General features: G+C 32.7%; 1 protein-coding gene across 4 annotated transcripts in view; it reads right to left on the bottom strand.

Annotated features, from left to right (window-relative positions):
- LOC110097535 (DEAD-box ATP-dependent RNA helicase FANCM) overlaps window positions 1-6,282 on the bottom strand; it is a 43,279-nt gene extending 36,997 nt beyond the window's left edge. For 3 of the 4 annotated variants that reach the window (XR_003700437.1, XM_020823961.2, XM_020823962.2), the window contains exons 1-5: window positions 6,144-6,282; window positions 5,693-6,041; window positions 5,193-5,336; window positions 4,819-4,901; window positions 4,593-4,707 (exon numbers count right to left, since the gene is read on the bottom strand). Coding sequence is in view for 3 of the 4 variants with exons in the window: in XM_020823961.2 (XP_020679620.1) it covers window positions 4,593-4,707; window positions 4,819-4,901; window positions 5,193-5,336; window positions 5,693-6,041; window positions 6,144-6,176 (724 nt within the window). In the remaining variant the exon portion in view is untranslated. Of the gene's footprint in view, window positions 1-4,592; window positions 4,708-4,818; window positions 4,902-5,192; window positions 5,337-5,692; window positions 6,042-6,143 lie in introns of those variants that run through there. The other variant, XM_020823963.2, reaches the window with a different exon arrangement.
- Window positions 6,283-19,062: the final 12,780 nt, after the last annotated feature.

The raw sequence follows: 19,062 nt of genomic DNA, 5'->3' as shown, positions 1-19,062 counted from the left end.
CCTCTTCCTCAAGCCGTCCCACCCATCTCCCCCTACCCAAGCCGCCGGCCTCCCTCTCCACCACCATCTTCTCTCCTTCTCCCTACTTGTACTCTCTCCTCTCTCATCCTCATTGGTGCATGGACGATCCTGAGGTCGATCACGGCCTCGCTTACAATGCCCTAGGGAAAATCGACATTCTTCGCTCCCCTTTCTACGAGCCCGACGGGGAGTACGACGAATCGGTGGAAGACTACATCAATCGCATCCTCTACTATTTAGCGGAGACGATTGATCTTCAAAAACCCAAGACGCCTTGGCTCATATCGGTCACCCACCACCGCCTCCATCATCGGCTACTTCTCCATCAACTAAGGTCATCAGCGCCATCTTCATAATGGTAATATCCTTCCTTATATGTTTCGTCTTTCTCCGCTAAAGCCTAAGAGTGGAACAGTGAGAAGGTACTCAAGGTGAACTTCTCGTTATTAAGTATTGGGTTATGTTATGAGCATGTAACATTTACTATTGTCTTTGGATTTTTGATTAAATTGTTTGGCTAATCTCAATAGCACTTCTTTGCCTAAGCAAGTTAAAAATTTTGAATTTTGAAATCTATTATTTTGTAAGCAATAATTCTATAGTGGCACATTTTGGTCAATTAATCGTTATAATTTCTCAAGTAACTCCTACATGTTTCACATCACAAACAAGCTTGTTTATTGTGCAACTAGTAAATTGTTCCCAGAGAAGTGCTATGGAGAGTTCTTGAAAAGAAAGGAGTTAATAACGCTTATATTCAAATCATTAAAGATATGTATGCATGAGCTATTACTTGTGTTCAAACACAAGGTGGTTTGACCAAGTATTTCCCTATTTCAGTTGGGTTACATCAAGGATCAGCCTTAAGCCCATATATTTTTGCTTTAGTCATGGACGTTCTCACTAGACATTTGCAAGAGGATATTCTTCTTGTTGATAAGACTAGAGAGGGAGTTGAAGGTAAACTTGAATTATGGAGGTCAACCTTAGAGTCTAAAGGTTTTCGCTTGAGTAGATCTAGAACGGAATATATGGAGTGTAATTTCAGTAGTAATAGACTTAGTGAGGGGGTTGTGACTTTGGGCAATCAAGTCATTAATAAGAGTACACATATTTAGATATCTATGAATCTTATTGTTCGAGAAGTGATTTGTTAGTGAAAATAGGTAATTGGGAGATATTATCAGTGAGAAATTCAAGTTGGTGATTGTTGATTAAGTGGTGAAGGAGATGCATTCGGCTTCGTTGTGTGATCAGGTAGAAAAGTCACCCCTTCAACTAAGGGAAAATCTATAGATGCTGGTGAGGCCTTGCATAAGCTTATGGTGCCAAATGTGGCATTAAAAAGAGAAGCATAATATACTAAGTTAAGGTGTGAGCAGAATGAGGATGTTCATGGTGGATGAGTTGGCTTTATACGCCTTAAGTAATAGGATACGAAATATGAGCATATACGTGAAAAGGATCGGGAGTAGCTCCATAGAAGTTAAAGATTAGCAGAGATCGCCTTAGATGTTTTGGTCACATATAAACAAGGACGGGCCTTCCAATGACCCAGTTAGGCAAGTAGATGTTATAGATTTAACTTTGTTAAGAAAGGTAGAGTCAGACCTTAAAAAGTCTTGTCTAGAAAGAATATTATGATTATGACCTTTCTTTGTTAGATTATAACGAGAATTTACTTTTAAGTAGGACACAATTGGAGAAAAAGGATTCATGTAGCCGGACCCCACGTCTAGTGGGAATAAAAAGCCTGATGTTGAAGTCACATTCAAACTCAATATAGTTATATATTTATTTAATTAAAATTCTAAATATAATTATTTATTTATTATTTAATATAATACATGTTATAAATTTATTTATTACTCAAATGTAACTTTCTCATTTTTTGTTTTATTCATTATTTTTGCCTCTCATTGCTTTTTTTTTCTTTTTTGTTTCTTGTTCTAAGTTCTGAGTTCTATCGCTTTCAGTCTCCCCAGTTACATTATCACCCAAGGATGCATCAAAAGTGATGGTTACCAATTGACGGTATCGACTCATGTGAGCACACACATAGAGTGAGGCACATGAAATAAATAAATAAATTATTTAGTATAGAGACTTTGGTTGTAAGGTACCTCATTTTATCAACGTGATTGCATATTTTTCTTGATAGCTACTTTTGAAAAGAATATCTTATTCTAGTTTCAATTTGTTTAAGAACTTTCTGACTTTTGAGTGTGTAGAAAAATGGTTATAAATATGATAAAAAGTGAAATATCTTAGGAAAGAATAACTATTGAGTTATATATTAAAAATGACATGCATAGTGATTTAGGAAACTTTGAATGGATGTTGTCGATATTAACTTACTTCAAAAACAATTTTGATTTGATAAATGCTATCCAAAAATAACATTTTTTCAAATGTGTAAAATTTCCTATCTAGTGAATATGAAGTATTTGATTCTGTGTTGACTTTGTTAGTTGTAGTAAATTCTCTTGACTCCTATAAGATTTCAATCTTTTTGAGAAATTTGTATAAGCTTACTTTCCACATAATGGATTTATCCAAATAAATATTTTTTACCTTAATTTTTTTCAAATTAATTAATCCATTATTAATGAATTTGTATATTGATAAAATGCAATCCATATTTATTTCTCTATTTCAAAGAACAAATTTGCTAGTACTTGCCTATATTGTATGATTGCAAAAATGTTTGTTTATGAATGGATATCAAGTAATTAGATACCAATTCCAAAGCAATTGAATTGTTTGTTCATTTAGACTCATAAAATTATGTATAATATAAGAAGCAAAGTATTCATTCAATTCTTTAGCTTGTATATTAGCTCACCTAAATGTTCATTTGATTAATTTTGACAAGTACAAGTCAAGTTTGATTATAGAAAACTTTAAACAAGTCAAGTATGAACATATATGTGAATGCTAAGCTTGAGCTTGAGCCGAACATGAACAATTTGTAGCATGAGCAAGCCAAGTCCACTCTCAGGTGTGCTCATGTTGGCTCAACTCAATTAAACCCTAATCTTGGTCTTCTATACATACATACTCTCAAAAATATATAGATTCATATATATAAATGCATAAATTCATACATTTATTAATTCAAATTTAAATATGTTATCATAGAGATTTTATTGAAATCTCTATTGACTTACAGAATGAAGACTTAAATTTGCCTTTATTATTATATGTCATCATAATTAGGGATATTCTCTTCTTTAATTTTTCATTTTCTTCTGAGTTTATCTCATGTATTTACCATTTACGTATATATAGACATGTGTATTGGAATTACAATCAATCATGAAGTTTTGATAATTTAATATATAGTATCATGATAAGCCATGCTTGATACCTAGCGGACTAACCCACACCATAGCCCATCCCCACCTACCTTACTAGTCTCCTTGTTGCTTCATACTAATATGTGATCTCCCTTGACACTCGTACTTGCCTTGTTGCAAGCACACACACATATATGGCATTAGCCCTATTGTGCGCTCACTTGCCTAGAGCACCAACCTCCTATGGTAAAGCTGAGAGCGTGAAAGGCTCACGTGTTATTGTCGAGCCCAATCTTCCAAGCAAAGAGGATGAATGGCCACATGTTAGTGTTGAAACCAAGAGCATGATAGGTTCGCCACGTCACCTGCTAGCTTCGACCTCATATGTGTTTGTCTAAGCCAATTGTATGCCTCAAATGTACAATCAACTTCCAGATGCCCTAATAAACTTTGATTAAAATAATAAATAAAATATAAACAATATTAATTTTATTTTCAAACCTAAATCATAGAAATGAAAATAGCACGTGCTAGCTATATGTTATTACAAGTGCATAGCACAACAGTCATCATTTTTACTAAGGTTCTAGGACCTCTCATTTCTCCAATCTTTGTAGCAAGTAGTAACTCATTGATATATATGCTCCAACTTTAAGAGAGTCTTATTAAGGAAAATTTTCCATTAAAGATCTTAATGCTTAAATATTTTATCTTTATTATTGCAATATATCATCATAAGTGGAGATAATCTCCTATTTAATTTTCCATAATTTCCTACACATTTTATCTATATAGGCACATGTATCAGTGAAAAAATCTGAACGCACACAAAAAATGAATTTCCAAAAATGTATGAGTTGTTTATGAATCAGCAGCCATTAATTTAACTTTATAAACTTCTTTTAATTTAATTTTGCTCAAACTCGTACCATTCAAACACAGCCTTAAAAGACAAGCAAATAACTTCACTGACTTGGATATACCGGCGGTCAGGAATGTAAGAAAAATCCGTACAAAATACGAGAAAACTGTAAAGAATAATTTGACTAGCATCTAGAAAAGTTAAATGTTAAGTGAATTTCAACCATCTATCCTTATGAACTAATGTGGTATGTGAAAAAGGAACCATCTACAGTTTCCGTGAGGATTTTCAGAAAAATAAATAATCATGCAATGACAATCCCAGAAATAATAAGCTACTTCACAGCATGACAATATCTTTGCTGCTCAAGTTGGGAAATTTTGTTGACATGCATAGAATAAAACATGCACCAGATTGAATGTCCTTTTCAAACACTTGTGGGGTGACAAAGAAGACTCTTTTAGCTTTCCAAAATCTTGACCGCTTTGGAGGACTCATCTGACCTGTCATATCAATTGTCCACTCCTGCAATCAGCTAGTCATATTCTTAACGTGCTAAAAAAATAGTAAACATCTTCCTGATATATCAACGTTTGTACATTTAAATCGCCCAGATAAGCCCAACAGCTTCAGTACCTGAGGGATCCCAACAATGTTATGACATGCTTCGATCTGCTGCATCACAAGAGGCCGTGAAGGAGCAGCAAAGACAATTTTACCTGTCAATTTTGTAATTATTTGAACAATCTATGAAGGATTTAACAAATTTAACTAAATCATTAATTTGTTCAAAGTACGAGAGAAATGAAATTAGTAAATGCATTGCCAGTAAAACAATGGCATTAATGACAGTTCTCTCAAAAAACTGCCTAGGACCAAATGTTTTGATAAAGCTACCTTAAGAGTAAATTATTTAGGGCGGTTATTGAGTTCCAGATATGCAGCGTATGTAGAAATATGATTTAGGATGTTATGGGTAAAGATTTAAAAAGACATTAGAAACCACTTGCCTTTAGGAAACCATCTAAAGTAGTTATACATTACAACAGCAGCAATGAGAGTCTTGCCAAGACCAGTTGGTAATGCGACCAGTGTATTTGAAAATAGGGCATTTTTAACAATTGCAAATTGGTAATCACGAAGGGGGATATTAACTGCAAAAAAGGAGAAATCAGATAAAATATGAGAAATGTTCGATATTTTGTATCAGTATTCTCTTAAAGGTGAGATCATGAGAAACAATCTTGTAAATTTCTAAATTCTGCTATTTACAAACCATAAAAGAGCTTTGAATATGAACAAGTGTGTGCTCCGACGCAATTTTGGATAAAGAAACATTCCAAGTGGTTGAATACAACCAGCTTGCGCTCTTTAAGATTTATTTTTTCCATCCAAGGTTAGGCTCATGGGCATCATATTGATAGTGATTGATACCAAATGCCCGTATTATTTCAACTAAATTAAATTATGGCACTATAAATTAGAAGAAATAATGATAACAAAAACGCACCTGGATAAATCCAGGTTTTTGCAGCTTCAAGATCAATGCTAACTGATGGAGTTCCATCTTCTGCTTCAGAAGCATCATCTCTCACACAATGGGCCTCTGCTACGTTCCCTTGGAAGCAGACTTTACTCTTTTCTTTCGCAAAACTGTTCACGTATCTATCAAGCGTGGACTGCCGCGCCCGGCAGAGTGGCACCCCCGGCATAGGGCAAACTCCACCAGCACTGGCGACAGAGCTGGATGGCCCAATGGGTGGAGGGATTGGTGTAAGCACCTCCCCATTCGTGGTGGAAGGAATGGCTGATTCGCAGGCAGAGTCAATCTCACGAACGGCCGCCTCCCAGTCGAAGTCCTGCGGGAAATAAAGAAACCTCGTCGGATGTGTGCAAAACTAGGGTTTTGCAGAAAGAGGGAACCGAAGCGGGGAAATATAAGAAAGAAGAAAAGCACTCACGTCTTCGTCTAGATGTGAAGAGAGCGATGCCATCTACATCGACTCCTCCGCTATCCTTATCGCCATGAAAGAAACTCGAGGCTTCTTTGCGTGTTTTGGCGCGCAAAACCTCTGTCGCTTTAACACAGTGGACAATCGGTCAATGACCGATATAGTTTAGAAATTTTGACTTATTAAATAACAAAGCTGTTTGGTCAAATATGTTCCCGTTAGTTTTATTAGGTAAATTTGTCAAATATAAAAATTTGAATTCTAACTTTCAGATGAAAGAGATATTATTACATGCGGTCATCGGATTGTCCGGAAGTCCATTAGGACATATCATGTCATCTGATACATGGCAATACACAGTAACGATGAACAATATATTGGTGACTTGGCACTTCCTGATTAACCTTCGGACGACATCCAGTGATCGCATGTAATAATTTTATCAGGTGAAGAGAGGCGTAAATTTTTTAACAATAATGATGCTTGAATATTTTTCTTTATAGCATCTTCTTTCTTTTTGATAATTTTAGAGCTCTTGTGATAAGTTTACTATAAAACTTTATAGTGATAATTACTATATTCAAATCATCTTTTATTCAAACTTAATAATGTTTTACTTTTGATTATTTATATTTGAAACATATTCCATCTTAACAGAGGTTATAAAAAAATTGAAGTCATTTGTAGCTTTTTTTTAAAGAAAAAAATAAATGCATTAAATAGTAAGAACAATATAGCGCAAGACCAAAAAATGGTCACATAGATGTAAATTACATCAAGAGGAGTACAATAAACGATCGTGCCAACTAGTCTTAATGAAAATTCCCCAGCCAATAGGACTCAGACCGCCCCTAGTTGCCAAGCTTGGGACCATCCAAGGAGGGAAAAAGCAAACAACCAAAATACCACATAACCACATAGGTTGCCAACGAAGTCATGACCGTCCAAGGGGCTTACAGGAAACCTGCTTCATCGTAGTCTTAAGCCAAAACCGATGCCGCCAAAAAGCCAAAATCAGTAACAACCAACAAAGGAAAAAAGAGATACGCCAAAAAGAAAAATCATTTCTTTTTGGATTTGCTTGTACTACGCTTAACACTGTTTTTGGAAATAGCCAATTTTGGCTCCATAGTATCTTCCCCATCAGGCAAAACCTTGTCCTCCTCTAACCCATCGCATTGGTTTGTAGCTTACAATAAGACATAAATAGAACCCTGAGTATAAAAAATCAATTAGGTTATAATAAGATATTCGAATTGTGCTCATACAATAAACCTAAATCTTGAAACACATTAGATAACATATTAACTATTACAACTATAGTTGAACTTAGTTCAAATCAAATTTCAATTAAATTTGAACAATATTTAGACATTATTTGTATCATGTTTGGACCTTATTCATACCAAGTTCTAATTGTGTTCAAATATAATTTAAAACTTGCTCGAACAAGTTTTAATATTTTTGTACCATATGTTTTAAGTTTGAGATATATTATTGGATGTAATTGATTCATTCAAGTTAATTTACTATGCATGCGGGTGTTAAATCTAATCATACATATAGATATGCATTACATTGCTTGTGCCTCAAATAAAGTTGGGGCTAGCTATAATGGATAAAGTTATTAAATATTTTGATGCTTTTAGGCTTTCTTTGGAAAACCTTTCTTACTATTTTTTAAAATAGTTTTTTAGAATAAAATATTTTAATTAAAAGTTTTTTCGTAGAAATCAGTAAGAAAGTTGTCTTAAACGAAGCCTTAATCACATTAGAAGGGTTGAGAAAATTCAAACTTTAATAAAAAATAATACATGATTCAACAACTTTCAAGATGTGAGATATGATTGTCACTTCATAGTGAGTTTCCTAAATTCTATACTAAATGGAAAAAGATTGTCTCAGTTGTTACCAACTGGCTATAACAGACATTAGTAACTTGAGGAATATAATGAAAAATTTAATTGTAACATATAATAGTTATTATGGTTATATTATGATTTATCAAAGTTATTGATTATTGTGTTATATCTATTATGATTATATACTATCTTGTATTAAAATTATGGTTCAACAACAACAATAAAAACATCAAGTATTTATCCCACTACATGAGATCAGCTATATGATTCTTTTTTTCTCCGTTATGTAATATTAAGAGTCAATTTCTCATTTAAATCTAATAAAAAAAGACATTTCTAATATTTTATAACCAAGCCTTTTTAGGTATGCCTCTACCTTTCTTAATATAAGTCAAATCTAATAATACATCTACTCTTCTAACCAAGTCATTGGGAGGCCGCCGTTTTATGTGATCAAACCATCTAGGCGACTCTCTCTAAGCTTATCTTCCACTAGAGCTACTCCAACCTTTTCAAGTATATGCTCGTTTCATATCCTCTCTCAAAGAGTAAATCCACTCATCAACCTATAAGCATCCTCATCTTTGCAACACTTAACTTAATATTATGCTTCTCTTTTGATGGCCAACATTCTACGCAATAACGCATTGTAATTAAATTTCACCACCATCTTAAAGAATATTTCCTTAAGTTTGAGCTAGGGGACTTTAATTTTCTATCACACAAAAATCTCAACGCAATCCTCCACTTTAACCATCCAACTTGAATTCTATTAATAATGTCCCGATCTATTTCACCATCACGTAGAATAATAGTCCCAAGATATCTAAAAGGTGTACTCTTATTTATGACTCAATTCCTAACGTCATAATCCCCCACTATATCTATTACTACTAAAAGTATTCTCCGTATATTTGGTTTTAGATCTACTTAAACGAAAATCTTTAGACTCTAAGGTTGACCTCCATAATTCAAGTTTAACTTCAACTCTCTCTCTCTCTCTCTCTCTCTCTCTCTCTCTCTCTCTCTCTCTCTCTCTCTCTCTCTCTTCATATATATCAACAAGAATAATAACATTATCAAAAAACATACACCAGGGTACAACCTATTGCAAATGTCTAGCAAGAACAACTATGTCTAAAGCAAAATGATATGGGCTTAAGGCTGATCCTTGATGTAATCCAAGTGATATTGAAAAATACTTGGTCAAATAAAAATGAATTTGAGCAAAAGTAGCAGCTCCTGCATATTTACATATCATTAATGACTTGAATATAAGCATTATTAATCTCTTTTATTTCTAGAACTCTCTATAGCATTATTTTTGAAACTTTGCCGCATGTTTTATCTAAATCAATAAATATCATATATAGATCCTCCGTATTCTCTCTATTTTTTTTTTTCCTCCGTATTCTCTCTATAAATCACCATCAAACCTATCAATAAATGTATGTATAACTTCCACAGTAGGCCTACTTGACATGAATCCAAATTGATTTTGAGAAATATTAGTATCACATTATAACCTAAACTCCATAACTCTCTCCCATATTTTAAAGTATGATACATTAACTTAATTCCTTTATAATTTGCACAATCTTATATATCACCTTTATTCTTAGAAATAAGAAACAATACTTTCATTCTCCACCCATCTAACATCATTTTATTCTTCAAATAATATTAAAAAAAAAACTTAGTAAGCTAAGAAATTCCTTTATCTCCTAAGCATTTCCACACCACTATTAAAATATATTTTCATCCAATAGCTTTTTCACACTTCATTTTCATTGAAGCCTCACTAATTTCAGTTTTACTAATATGTCTATAAAAACAAAAATTTATGTTTTCATTTAAATTATTAAGGTCACTAAAGTCAATCGTATTCTTACAATCTTCATTGAAAAGCTTAGAAAATATCTCATCCACCTTTGTTGAATATCCTCTTCTAATAAAACACTTTTCAATTTCCATCTTTAATGAACTTCACTTAAACTAAATCCGTACTACTTATATCCTTTTTTTTAGCTAACTTATTATCTTTCACTATCATTAGTATCTAATATATTATATAAATCATTAAAAGCTATAAATTTTGCATCCTATATCTTTCCTCGTAAATTTATGTGTTTATTTGGTTTGTTATTAAGTTCTTACAATAATTTTCTTATTTTAGATTCACTTTTATATTTAAATTTGTAGCTCATTTCTATAGTGCTGAAGTTGGCACATTAAATAATTGATAAATTCAAATACTTTCCTATTGATATTATCCAACAAAATCATATCATCATTACAAATTGTGGTTAGGTAATGACATATAGGATCTAATAATATTTAAATTTATATTATCTTAGATTGTATTGATTATCCTAAGATATGTGCAATCTTATAACCACCCACTTTGTGATATAATATATATATTATATATAAACCACCCAACCCTTCCTTCACACATAATTTACCTTCAAATTATTATTCTCATATTATATTTTTTGTTTATTTTATATTATTTTTCATGCCTTTGAGTCATCATTTGGCACTACAAATATTTTAATGTTTTAAGATTAAACTTTAATCCCTTTATGATCTGTATAAATGGTTTCCACTTAGAGTGAAAGTAGAGATTTGATGATTACATAAAATCTAAGTTACATGATTCTGTGAAAATGCAATTTTGCATGAAAGCAAAGAAAATGTATATTTTTTTTGTAAAATATGATTTTGGCAAATTTTTTAAAATTTATTCACATGCTTAAATTAACATATATTAAATAGGATAAAAACTAAGTGATGTGGCATACAATTTCAAATCATTGAATTTGATCTTCCTTTTAATTTTTTTAATAGGATTTTATGCAAAAAAGCAACAACAAAAATGAGGACTTTTTTGTAATATGTTAATCAAACCTCAAATATAGAATAGCCTGATCCAACCTTCTTAATTCAAAAGCTTTTCAAACTTTTGAATTCTACAAAGAAAATTAATATTACAATTTTTGTAACAATGCTGTCAATTTTTTATTTAGGAGCTATTTCATTGGGTGGAAAATATATGCTTTGAAGTTGTTTAGATGAATACATGTTAATGTTTGGATGAATATTGCATGTGAATGCAAGCGAATGATTTATTTGTTTGGTTAGAAGTAGTGAATATATAGTAAAGTTTGAAATGGTGACAACATGGGAGAGGCCGGCTGTGGCGTGCGATGGGCAGTGGAATGCGGCCGGCGACAATGATATATGGCCAACGGGTGTAAGGCGGGCAGTCGTAGGTATATATTGGCGTTGGGGGGGGGGGTTTGTGAGGGAGGTGGCAGAGAGCGGTGGCTGACAATGGGTGGGGGTCAAGCAAGCTTATAGTGTAAACGGTTTCACTCAAAATCAGAATTCGATTTACATTCAAAATGAACTACTTCACTTTGCATTACATTTAATATACTTTACTTAACATTATTTTGTATTCCAACAAAACACCAAAATTCATAAAACTCACGCATTTGAAATACTTTACACTCTAAAGTAATCCAACCAAACAACCCCTTAACTAATTGTTATTGTTTCCATGCATTTTATAACCTGTTTTTGTGAAATTTAATATGTTGATTGAATTATTTTGCAGACAAGAAATCTTTGCTTGGCTGTACTCTTTAAAGATAAAATCTCAAAAAAAAAAAAAAATCAATAAAAATCTGTTGATCCTAACACAAAAGGTTCTAATTTTCTTTGACATGCATGCACGCATGCACCCATAATTTAAAGCTTCTTAGAAGACTAAAAATATTTTTTTCTCTTTTACAGGAATAGAAATTCATTTTAAGTTCCAACAGAAATTCAGCCTTCAGACCTAACTTTGAATATTGGTTTTCTACTTACTACTGATATCCAGCCGTGATCAAATTGAGTTGAGCTTATATCATCCACACATGCTACAATAATATTATTCTTCATTCCTTCAGAAAGGTGAGAGAAAGACAGTCCAGTAGCTATTCCATGCAAGCAAACCCAAGTGGCCAACCAGGTGAAGTGCTTTCTTTATATTTAGTTTGTGTTAGTCAAGAAAGAGGAAAGGCCAAATCCCAGTAGAGAAGAAATTATGCTTTCAGTGTTCTCTTTTGTGTTTTTCATGGAACATAAAGAGTTGGTTGCTGTCTTCAATCAAGAAATATTTTCCAGGTCTCTATCACGTTGATGAGGAAAAAATGGTGCCATTGTCTTCCTGTCAGATATGATTTGGCTTATAAAGGAAGCGTAAGTGCCAGCAGCAAATATGTTGTGATCTTTACTTAGACTCTTATGGAGTACTTTTAGATAGTAATGTCTGTAAAATTTGTTTGAGTGACCTATATGGAGCTTGAGTGCTGAAGTTGGTCACTCAGGAAAAGTCTGATTTTTCTTTTTGAGCTTTATCGATGTGTAAAACAGCTCGACTATCTCATCCGATTGCATGTTAATACGTACAGAAGAAAAAATAATGGCAAATTATAAAAATTTTAGTTTGTATCATTAGTTTGAGATAGGATTATGAGGTAAAGCTAGCTTTCATGTTTCTTTAGAAATTGACAACATGCAACAGAACAAAACAAACAAGAAATATAAAATGATGAAGAAAATAAATAACACATTAGGATTTAACGTAGAAAAACACGAAAGCCATACAACACCTATAAATTTACTATGAAATTTTGAGATAAATAATGCATCTCTCTTAGCTTCTCTCTCGCATTCTCTTGTTGCTTCTCTTCACCATTGCATCATTCTCACACTAGAACATACAAAACCACAAAGGGATGTAGCCCTTAATAAAAAAAATGAGAAAAAAACTGTCAAGAGCGCTGCAACACTCAACTCTCTGCCTCAAGTCCGCCTAATAGCACCACAATGCCAAGGTCTAGAGTGTCGTAACACTGAAATTTGGAGCGCTGCATGGCCAAGATTTGAAGCGCAACAGTGCTTCACTCTGTTTCTCCAAGCAAATTATGCAGCGCATGGGAGATCGGGTACGTACACAGCACCACACCGATGTGCAGTTTCACAGAAAAAATTTTTTTTTTTGCGGGGAGGACCCCCTGCAACCCTTGAACCCCCTAACGAGCTCAACAAACTGAATTGAGGTTCGATGCAATAATACAACACAATTATATTTCACATAGAGCTAACACGGTTATTTGTTCAAATTTTCTTTAGAGAATCCTCAATGTTAACCTCAAATGAAAATCGACTGAAATAAAATGTTTTAAATTCAACGAAATTTGAAATAAAAATGCTATATTCAAAAGAGGAATTTATGAATATTACAAGAGAGACATCAAATGCCAATGAATTTCAACTCACCTTCCATCATGATCGAGCAATATTATAAATAGCAGCAGTAAAAAGCTTATTTTTTATTTTCTTATTGGAGGAGATACGTACATAAGCTAGCAACATATGCACGGAGACATATGATCATCCTTAATTGGAACCTTTGAATTGCTTTACATTTGATGTAGGTCATAAAATTGAATAACTTAAAAGATCAATATAGCATTCCTTTTTTCTATTATATTATTAATTTGCTTTCTGATCATAAAATTTAAAGTTTTTTTTTTTTTTTTTTTTCAGGCTTCATTTGGGGCTGTTTTTGTCACTATTCTTTCGTTACTTTTAAAAAGTTTTTGTATTAAAAAATTGTTATAGAAAGCAGTGAGAAAATTGTCTCAAACGGAACCTACATCTTCATTTCACTTAGAGGTGTAAGTGAGCCGAGCCGGCTCTTGAGTTGTGCTTATCTAGCCACTAGTTCAAGCTCTAACCTATACTCGAACTCATATATTAAAACCTATACTTGCACTCATATATTAAACGAGCTCGAGCTCAAGCTCAAGCTCAACTTGACTCGGCTCAAAATCTCATTTGCAGCCTGATTTAATTAAAATATTTTTAAAATTAATTTAAATTATCATTAAATAATATATTTTAATTCTTGTAAATTAATTCTATATTATAAAATAATTTTTTTTTTATTTAATCCTAAGAAATCGAGCTCAACAACGGATTCAAGCCGAGTTCAAGCCTATAAATTTTCAAACGAGTCAAGCAAGCTCAATAAAAACTAAATAAGCTTAGCTCGATTATAGAAATACTCGACTCGGCCTGTTCACGCCCCTATCTCACTTATCACTCTCGCTATTTACCGTTAAGCTCATTTGACACATAAGGATTAGACAGCTCAACGATCATTAGGGCCTACAAATTGGGTGGTAAACGAAACATATGTTCTGTGGTTGGATGCGATGGCATCCATATTAACTTTTTCTACCATTCCATAATTAATCAGTTGGCTCGATCAATTACCAACTAGCTTGTGTTATACTCCTTGATACAAAAATTAATACCCCAAGACCTCGATCTCCATTAGTAGCAAAAGACTTTAACCAATAGACATATTTCGACTTCGTTTGTGATGGCTTTCTTACTACTTCTTAAAGCAGTTTTCTTTTGTAGTAGAAAGTTGTTTTAAGAAGCAGTAAAAAAGTTAATTTTGGTACTAGAAAGCTGCTTTGAGAAGCAGTAAGAAAGTTAATTTTTGTACTATAAAATTAATATTGCTTTAAGAAGCAGTAAGAAAGCTGTCCCAAACGAAGCTTTTATTTGGGGCAACTTCTTTACTGTTTTCTAAAGCAGTTTTTTAGCACACAAATTTATTGAATCAGAACTTTGTTTTCTAAAAGTTGGTTTAGAAAATAGCAAAGAAGGTATCCCAAATGAAATCTAAGATGAGCTATGTCTAATATGTTTTTCAATTTCAATGAAGTATTAATTATTTGATTGTATGGCATACAAATATATAGATTTAACAGTACATTTAGAAAGTTTGGTAGTTTTGTAATTAAAAAAATCATAAAGATGGGAAAATCTCTCACACAACTTTGGCTAAAATTTAATTACACCATAAAGATAGCTTATGTCTTCTAAAATAATATGAGATAAAGAATGTAAAAAATATAATAAAAGAGGTTCTTTCCATTTCATTGAGTTTTGTTATTTCCAAGTTTAATATTTTTATTAATTAAAGAAATTATGTAATAATTATATGATATATGCTATATATGTTAATCGGATATTATATAAATAAGATAGATTTGACTAAACTTTTTTTAATAGAAAATAATTTTTTCTACAACTAAGATATAAGAAAAGAAAATAGATCAAGAAAATCTAATTTTAAAATAAGCTATTAATTTTCTTATTTTAAACATTTGAAGAAAAATTTCTCTTTTGAAATGACTAAACAATTTGTAAAGAAGTAACCCGTGCAAGGCATGAGAGACAAAACTTTTTTTTTTATAATTATTTTAAAAAATTGATGTTATATAATAATTTTAAAGAATAATATTTATTCTCATATTCATTATATTAATATTTATAATACATTTAACAAATAATTATTTAAATAATCAAATAACGTACATTCACTTGGAAATTTATAAATAATCAAAATTACACATTATATTAAAATAAAAACAGTTAAAACTAGCTAGTTATATTATTAATTAAATCATCAAATAATTAGTATGAATATTTTCCTTTTAAATTTTTATTATATCCATTTATGAACCTTATAAATATTAATTAATTTATAATAGAGTATAAGATATAATATAGAGTTTCATTTTGAATCTTTCAGCTTATGTAATATTTTAATGATCAAATACAATATCCTTTTATTTAAAATTAATTTGCAATTATATTAAACAAATAAATAAATATTAAGTACTCATGAGATGGAAATGGAGACAATAAAAAAAAAATTTATTGACACTTTATTAGTTCTAAAGTTAAGGAAATCTTTATTATTTATTTTGTTCTCTTGTTGATATAATAAGAATTTTAAAATTTCAAAGATTCTTTCATTTAATTTATATATAAAATGAATCTATGAATTTAATTGAAATTATGCCCATATGATTAAGGCTTAACCAATGGTGTGGAGGAACATATTTTAGGCTTGTTTCCTGTTTCCACTAACAGCTAGAAATTGACAGATTGATAGGCAGACAAGGTGGCTTAGTCTTCAACGTTTCTTCTTAATTTTATTCCTACAAAAAGATTTCAAACTCTACAGTGATAATGTTAGCTCAAAGGCCTCTTATGATTTTACTTAGATAATTGAGTTTGTTACAATTCCAACTTTGCTTATTTTTCACAAATTATAATTTACTCTGGAGAATTATTTAGGATGAGTAATTTCTATCAAAGAGTTGAGTAAATAAATTCATATATCATTAAATTTTCTACTAATAAAGAAGTATTGCAACTTTATTATATAATGATTGTTAATAAACATAATATATATAATATCTAAACTACTAAGAGAAGTAGGGCATATCAGTGATACACTAGAAAAATATAGGTATTTAATACTTCATTACAAAATTAGCTTGATCGGGCACGAATCACGAGGCAAGAACTAGTTGGAAACTTCAAAAATTAATTTTGGGAGCACCCGAACTCCGATTTCAGCGAGCTTACAGTCAAACTGAGCGTCTCGGAAATACGAACCCAACGACACCAAGATCAACCCAATCCGAGCCCAAACGAGTCCGAATCGAGGGCTCAAAGCGCTGTCGGAAGGTTCAAACCTAATTTGAGTTACCAAACGGTCTCCGATTTTGACGAGCTTATACTCGAATCGATTGGCTCGACGAGACAAATCCAACAAGCCCAAGATCGCAGAATTCCGACATCATTAAGGCCTTCAAATGCCCAACGAACGGTGCATGATTAAAGGATTCGATATCGGTCGTCCATTCAAAACACTCCCAATTCGCCCCTGATCTCACGCCTATTTACGGGCTATGCCACTCCAGAAAAACTATAAATATAGCCCTCATTCTAGACCAGAGGGACTCAAGTGAAGAGAGAGAAGAAGTAGAAGAGAAGAAGGAGGAGAAGGAAGAAGCTCCTCCTCGACCACCGCCGGAGCTCTTCCTGCCGCCTGAAGACGCCGGAACTCTGCCGGATTCTCGGGAAACGACGGGAATTTGCAGAACTTTGTAACTTTGTGAGAAGTTGATTGTAAATTGATCGTCTTGATTTGTAAGGCAGATCAACCCTTGTACTTCAAACAAATACTAGTGGAACTTTGCAACTGGGCGAGGTCCCGTAGTTTTTTCCCTCTTTCGGGTTTTCCACGTAAAAACCCTGGTGTTCATTCTCTTTTCTATTTGTGTGCGGAATACTCGTGCAATGGTAGGACTCAAATTTACAAACTCTACCGCCGCGTATATTCTAGCACGCAACAGTATTAATGTCATAATAAAAAATTTGCAAATGCAATAAATAAAATAGTTCAATTGTTAAGAACACTCTACGGTATAATAAATAACTCATATGAAATCTCAAATATATATGATATTAACAAACTGAGTCTGTAACGCGGTTTATCTAGATCGATCTGTTAGTTGGGAGCTTTATCTACCAACTGAGAGGTCTTGAATTTGAGTATTGCGTATATAATATGTGTGTTAGTTTGTCTTACGTATATAAAGATCCTATCCCGAGGAATAATGATTTCCCAAGAAGAAAAATTTTTTACATACGGACACCGAATGCCAATCAGGAGCCGCCACATCGCCCAATGCATAATGCTTTGCATGAAGTGGTCGCTCCTGATTGATCTTCGGATGCATTCGAAGTCCGCACGTAATAATCTCACCTTAAGAAGACACTCAATAATATAAAGATACTTTGCTTACTTAAATTAAAGACGATAAACGGTTGAAAGCAATTACTTATCATAGTATCCTTAGGATTGTAAGATTGTGCATATAAAGGTTTGTTCTCCATTGTCCTGCAACTTATTTTTAGGATCATCGATCGTTGAAGAGCTTTCTCATAAATTAGCAAAAAAAAAAAAAGATTGATAGCTGCATTATCTCACCAAAATGGCCTTCATTGACGTTATTTTTGTCTTCCAATCTTTAGGGTTTAGGGTGGCGATCAGTCATGTCAAGCCTAGAATTCATGATATGCTGAACTATTGCGTCCCTGGTAACGAAAGATGGGTTGACGGAATCATCAATGTTGAAGATGACCTAATTATTTAAATTAGAAAGTGATCGATCAGAACTGGAAAGATCGTCGTCATCATATTCAACCTTCGCCGCACCTGCACAAAGACCCATAATAACAAAAATCTTATCTTTCTTAACCGAACGGCTGAAATTAATCCGGAATTCTTATCAGAAGCATTTTTCGAGCATCGCTAGTCTTGTTAGAATAAAACAAAACGATATTAATGGAGGAAGACTGTCTCCCACCTGCAGCTTGTTGGACTCATTGCTTTGATTACAGCTCGCCATCTGTGCTTATATCTCTTCCTTATTTCTTCATTGGATGGATTCCTTTCTGGATTAAAACCTTTAATTAATTTCTACCTGTCATTGATAGGCTTTCAAGTACAGTGTTCATATATTCAATATTTATTCAGTACAAATTTATGGGGTCTTAATTATTATTAAAATTCTCCACTAACAATAGTGGCGTTTGAGTGTAGATCACTTGCGTTGTAAGGGCATCTCCAACGGAGAACTCCATTTTTCATGTCAAAATACTGCAAAACATAAAAATAGCTTGGTGCTACTCCAATCGAACACAATTTTTTTGCTTATGCGCGAAGGTAATGATCCATCTCCTTTGGCACGTTTTTCCGGTTGAGAGAGGAAAATAGCTTGGGTGAGGCGGACGTTTTGGCGTTCGGCTGGAGCGACCGAACGACGCCAAACACTCGTTTGGCATTCGGTTGGAGATGATCTAAGGAAGACATATGATGGTTCGATATATATGGTTCAGATTGACCTGTTTAAAAAGTAGGATAGGTCCTAGTTCAAAATTTTGACCTGTTTAATCAACAGGTCTGTTTATGTTGACTCAAAAATTAGATTTCGATTCGATAGTGATCCACTTATTTTCTTTTTTTCTCAAATTCTTTTACATGTTGGTATGTTATTCTTACTTAATTTATAACCTATATTTTATAGTTGACAAGTTATAAATATTATTTTAAATAGAAATGAATTATT

Source organism: Dendrobium catenatum, unplaced genomic scaffold, assembly GCF_001605985.2.
Source record: "Dendrobium catenatum unplaced genomic scaffold, ASM160598v2 fragScaff_scaffold_390, whole genome shotgun sequence".
Taxonomy (NCBI): Eukaryota; Viridiplantae; Streptophyta; class Magnoliopsida; order Asparagales; family Orchidaceae; genus Dendrobium; species Dendrobium catenatum.
The sequence above is the reverse complement of the archived record's forward strand: the minus strand, read 5'-3'. Positions and strand labels throughout refer to the sequence as shown.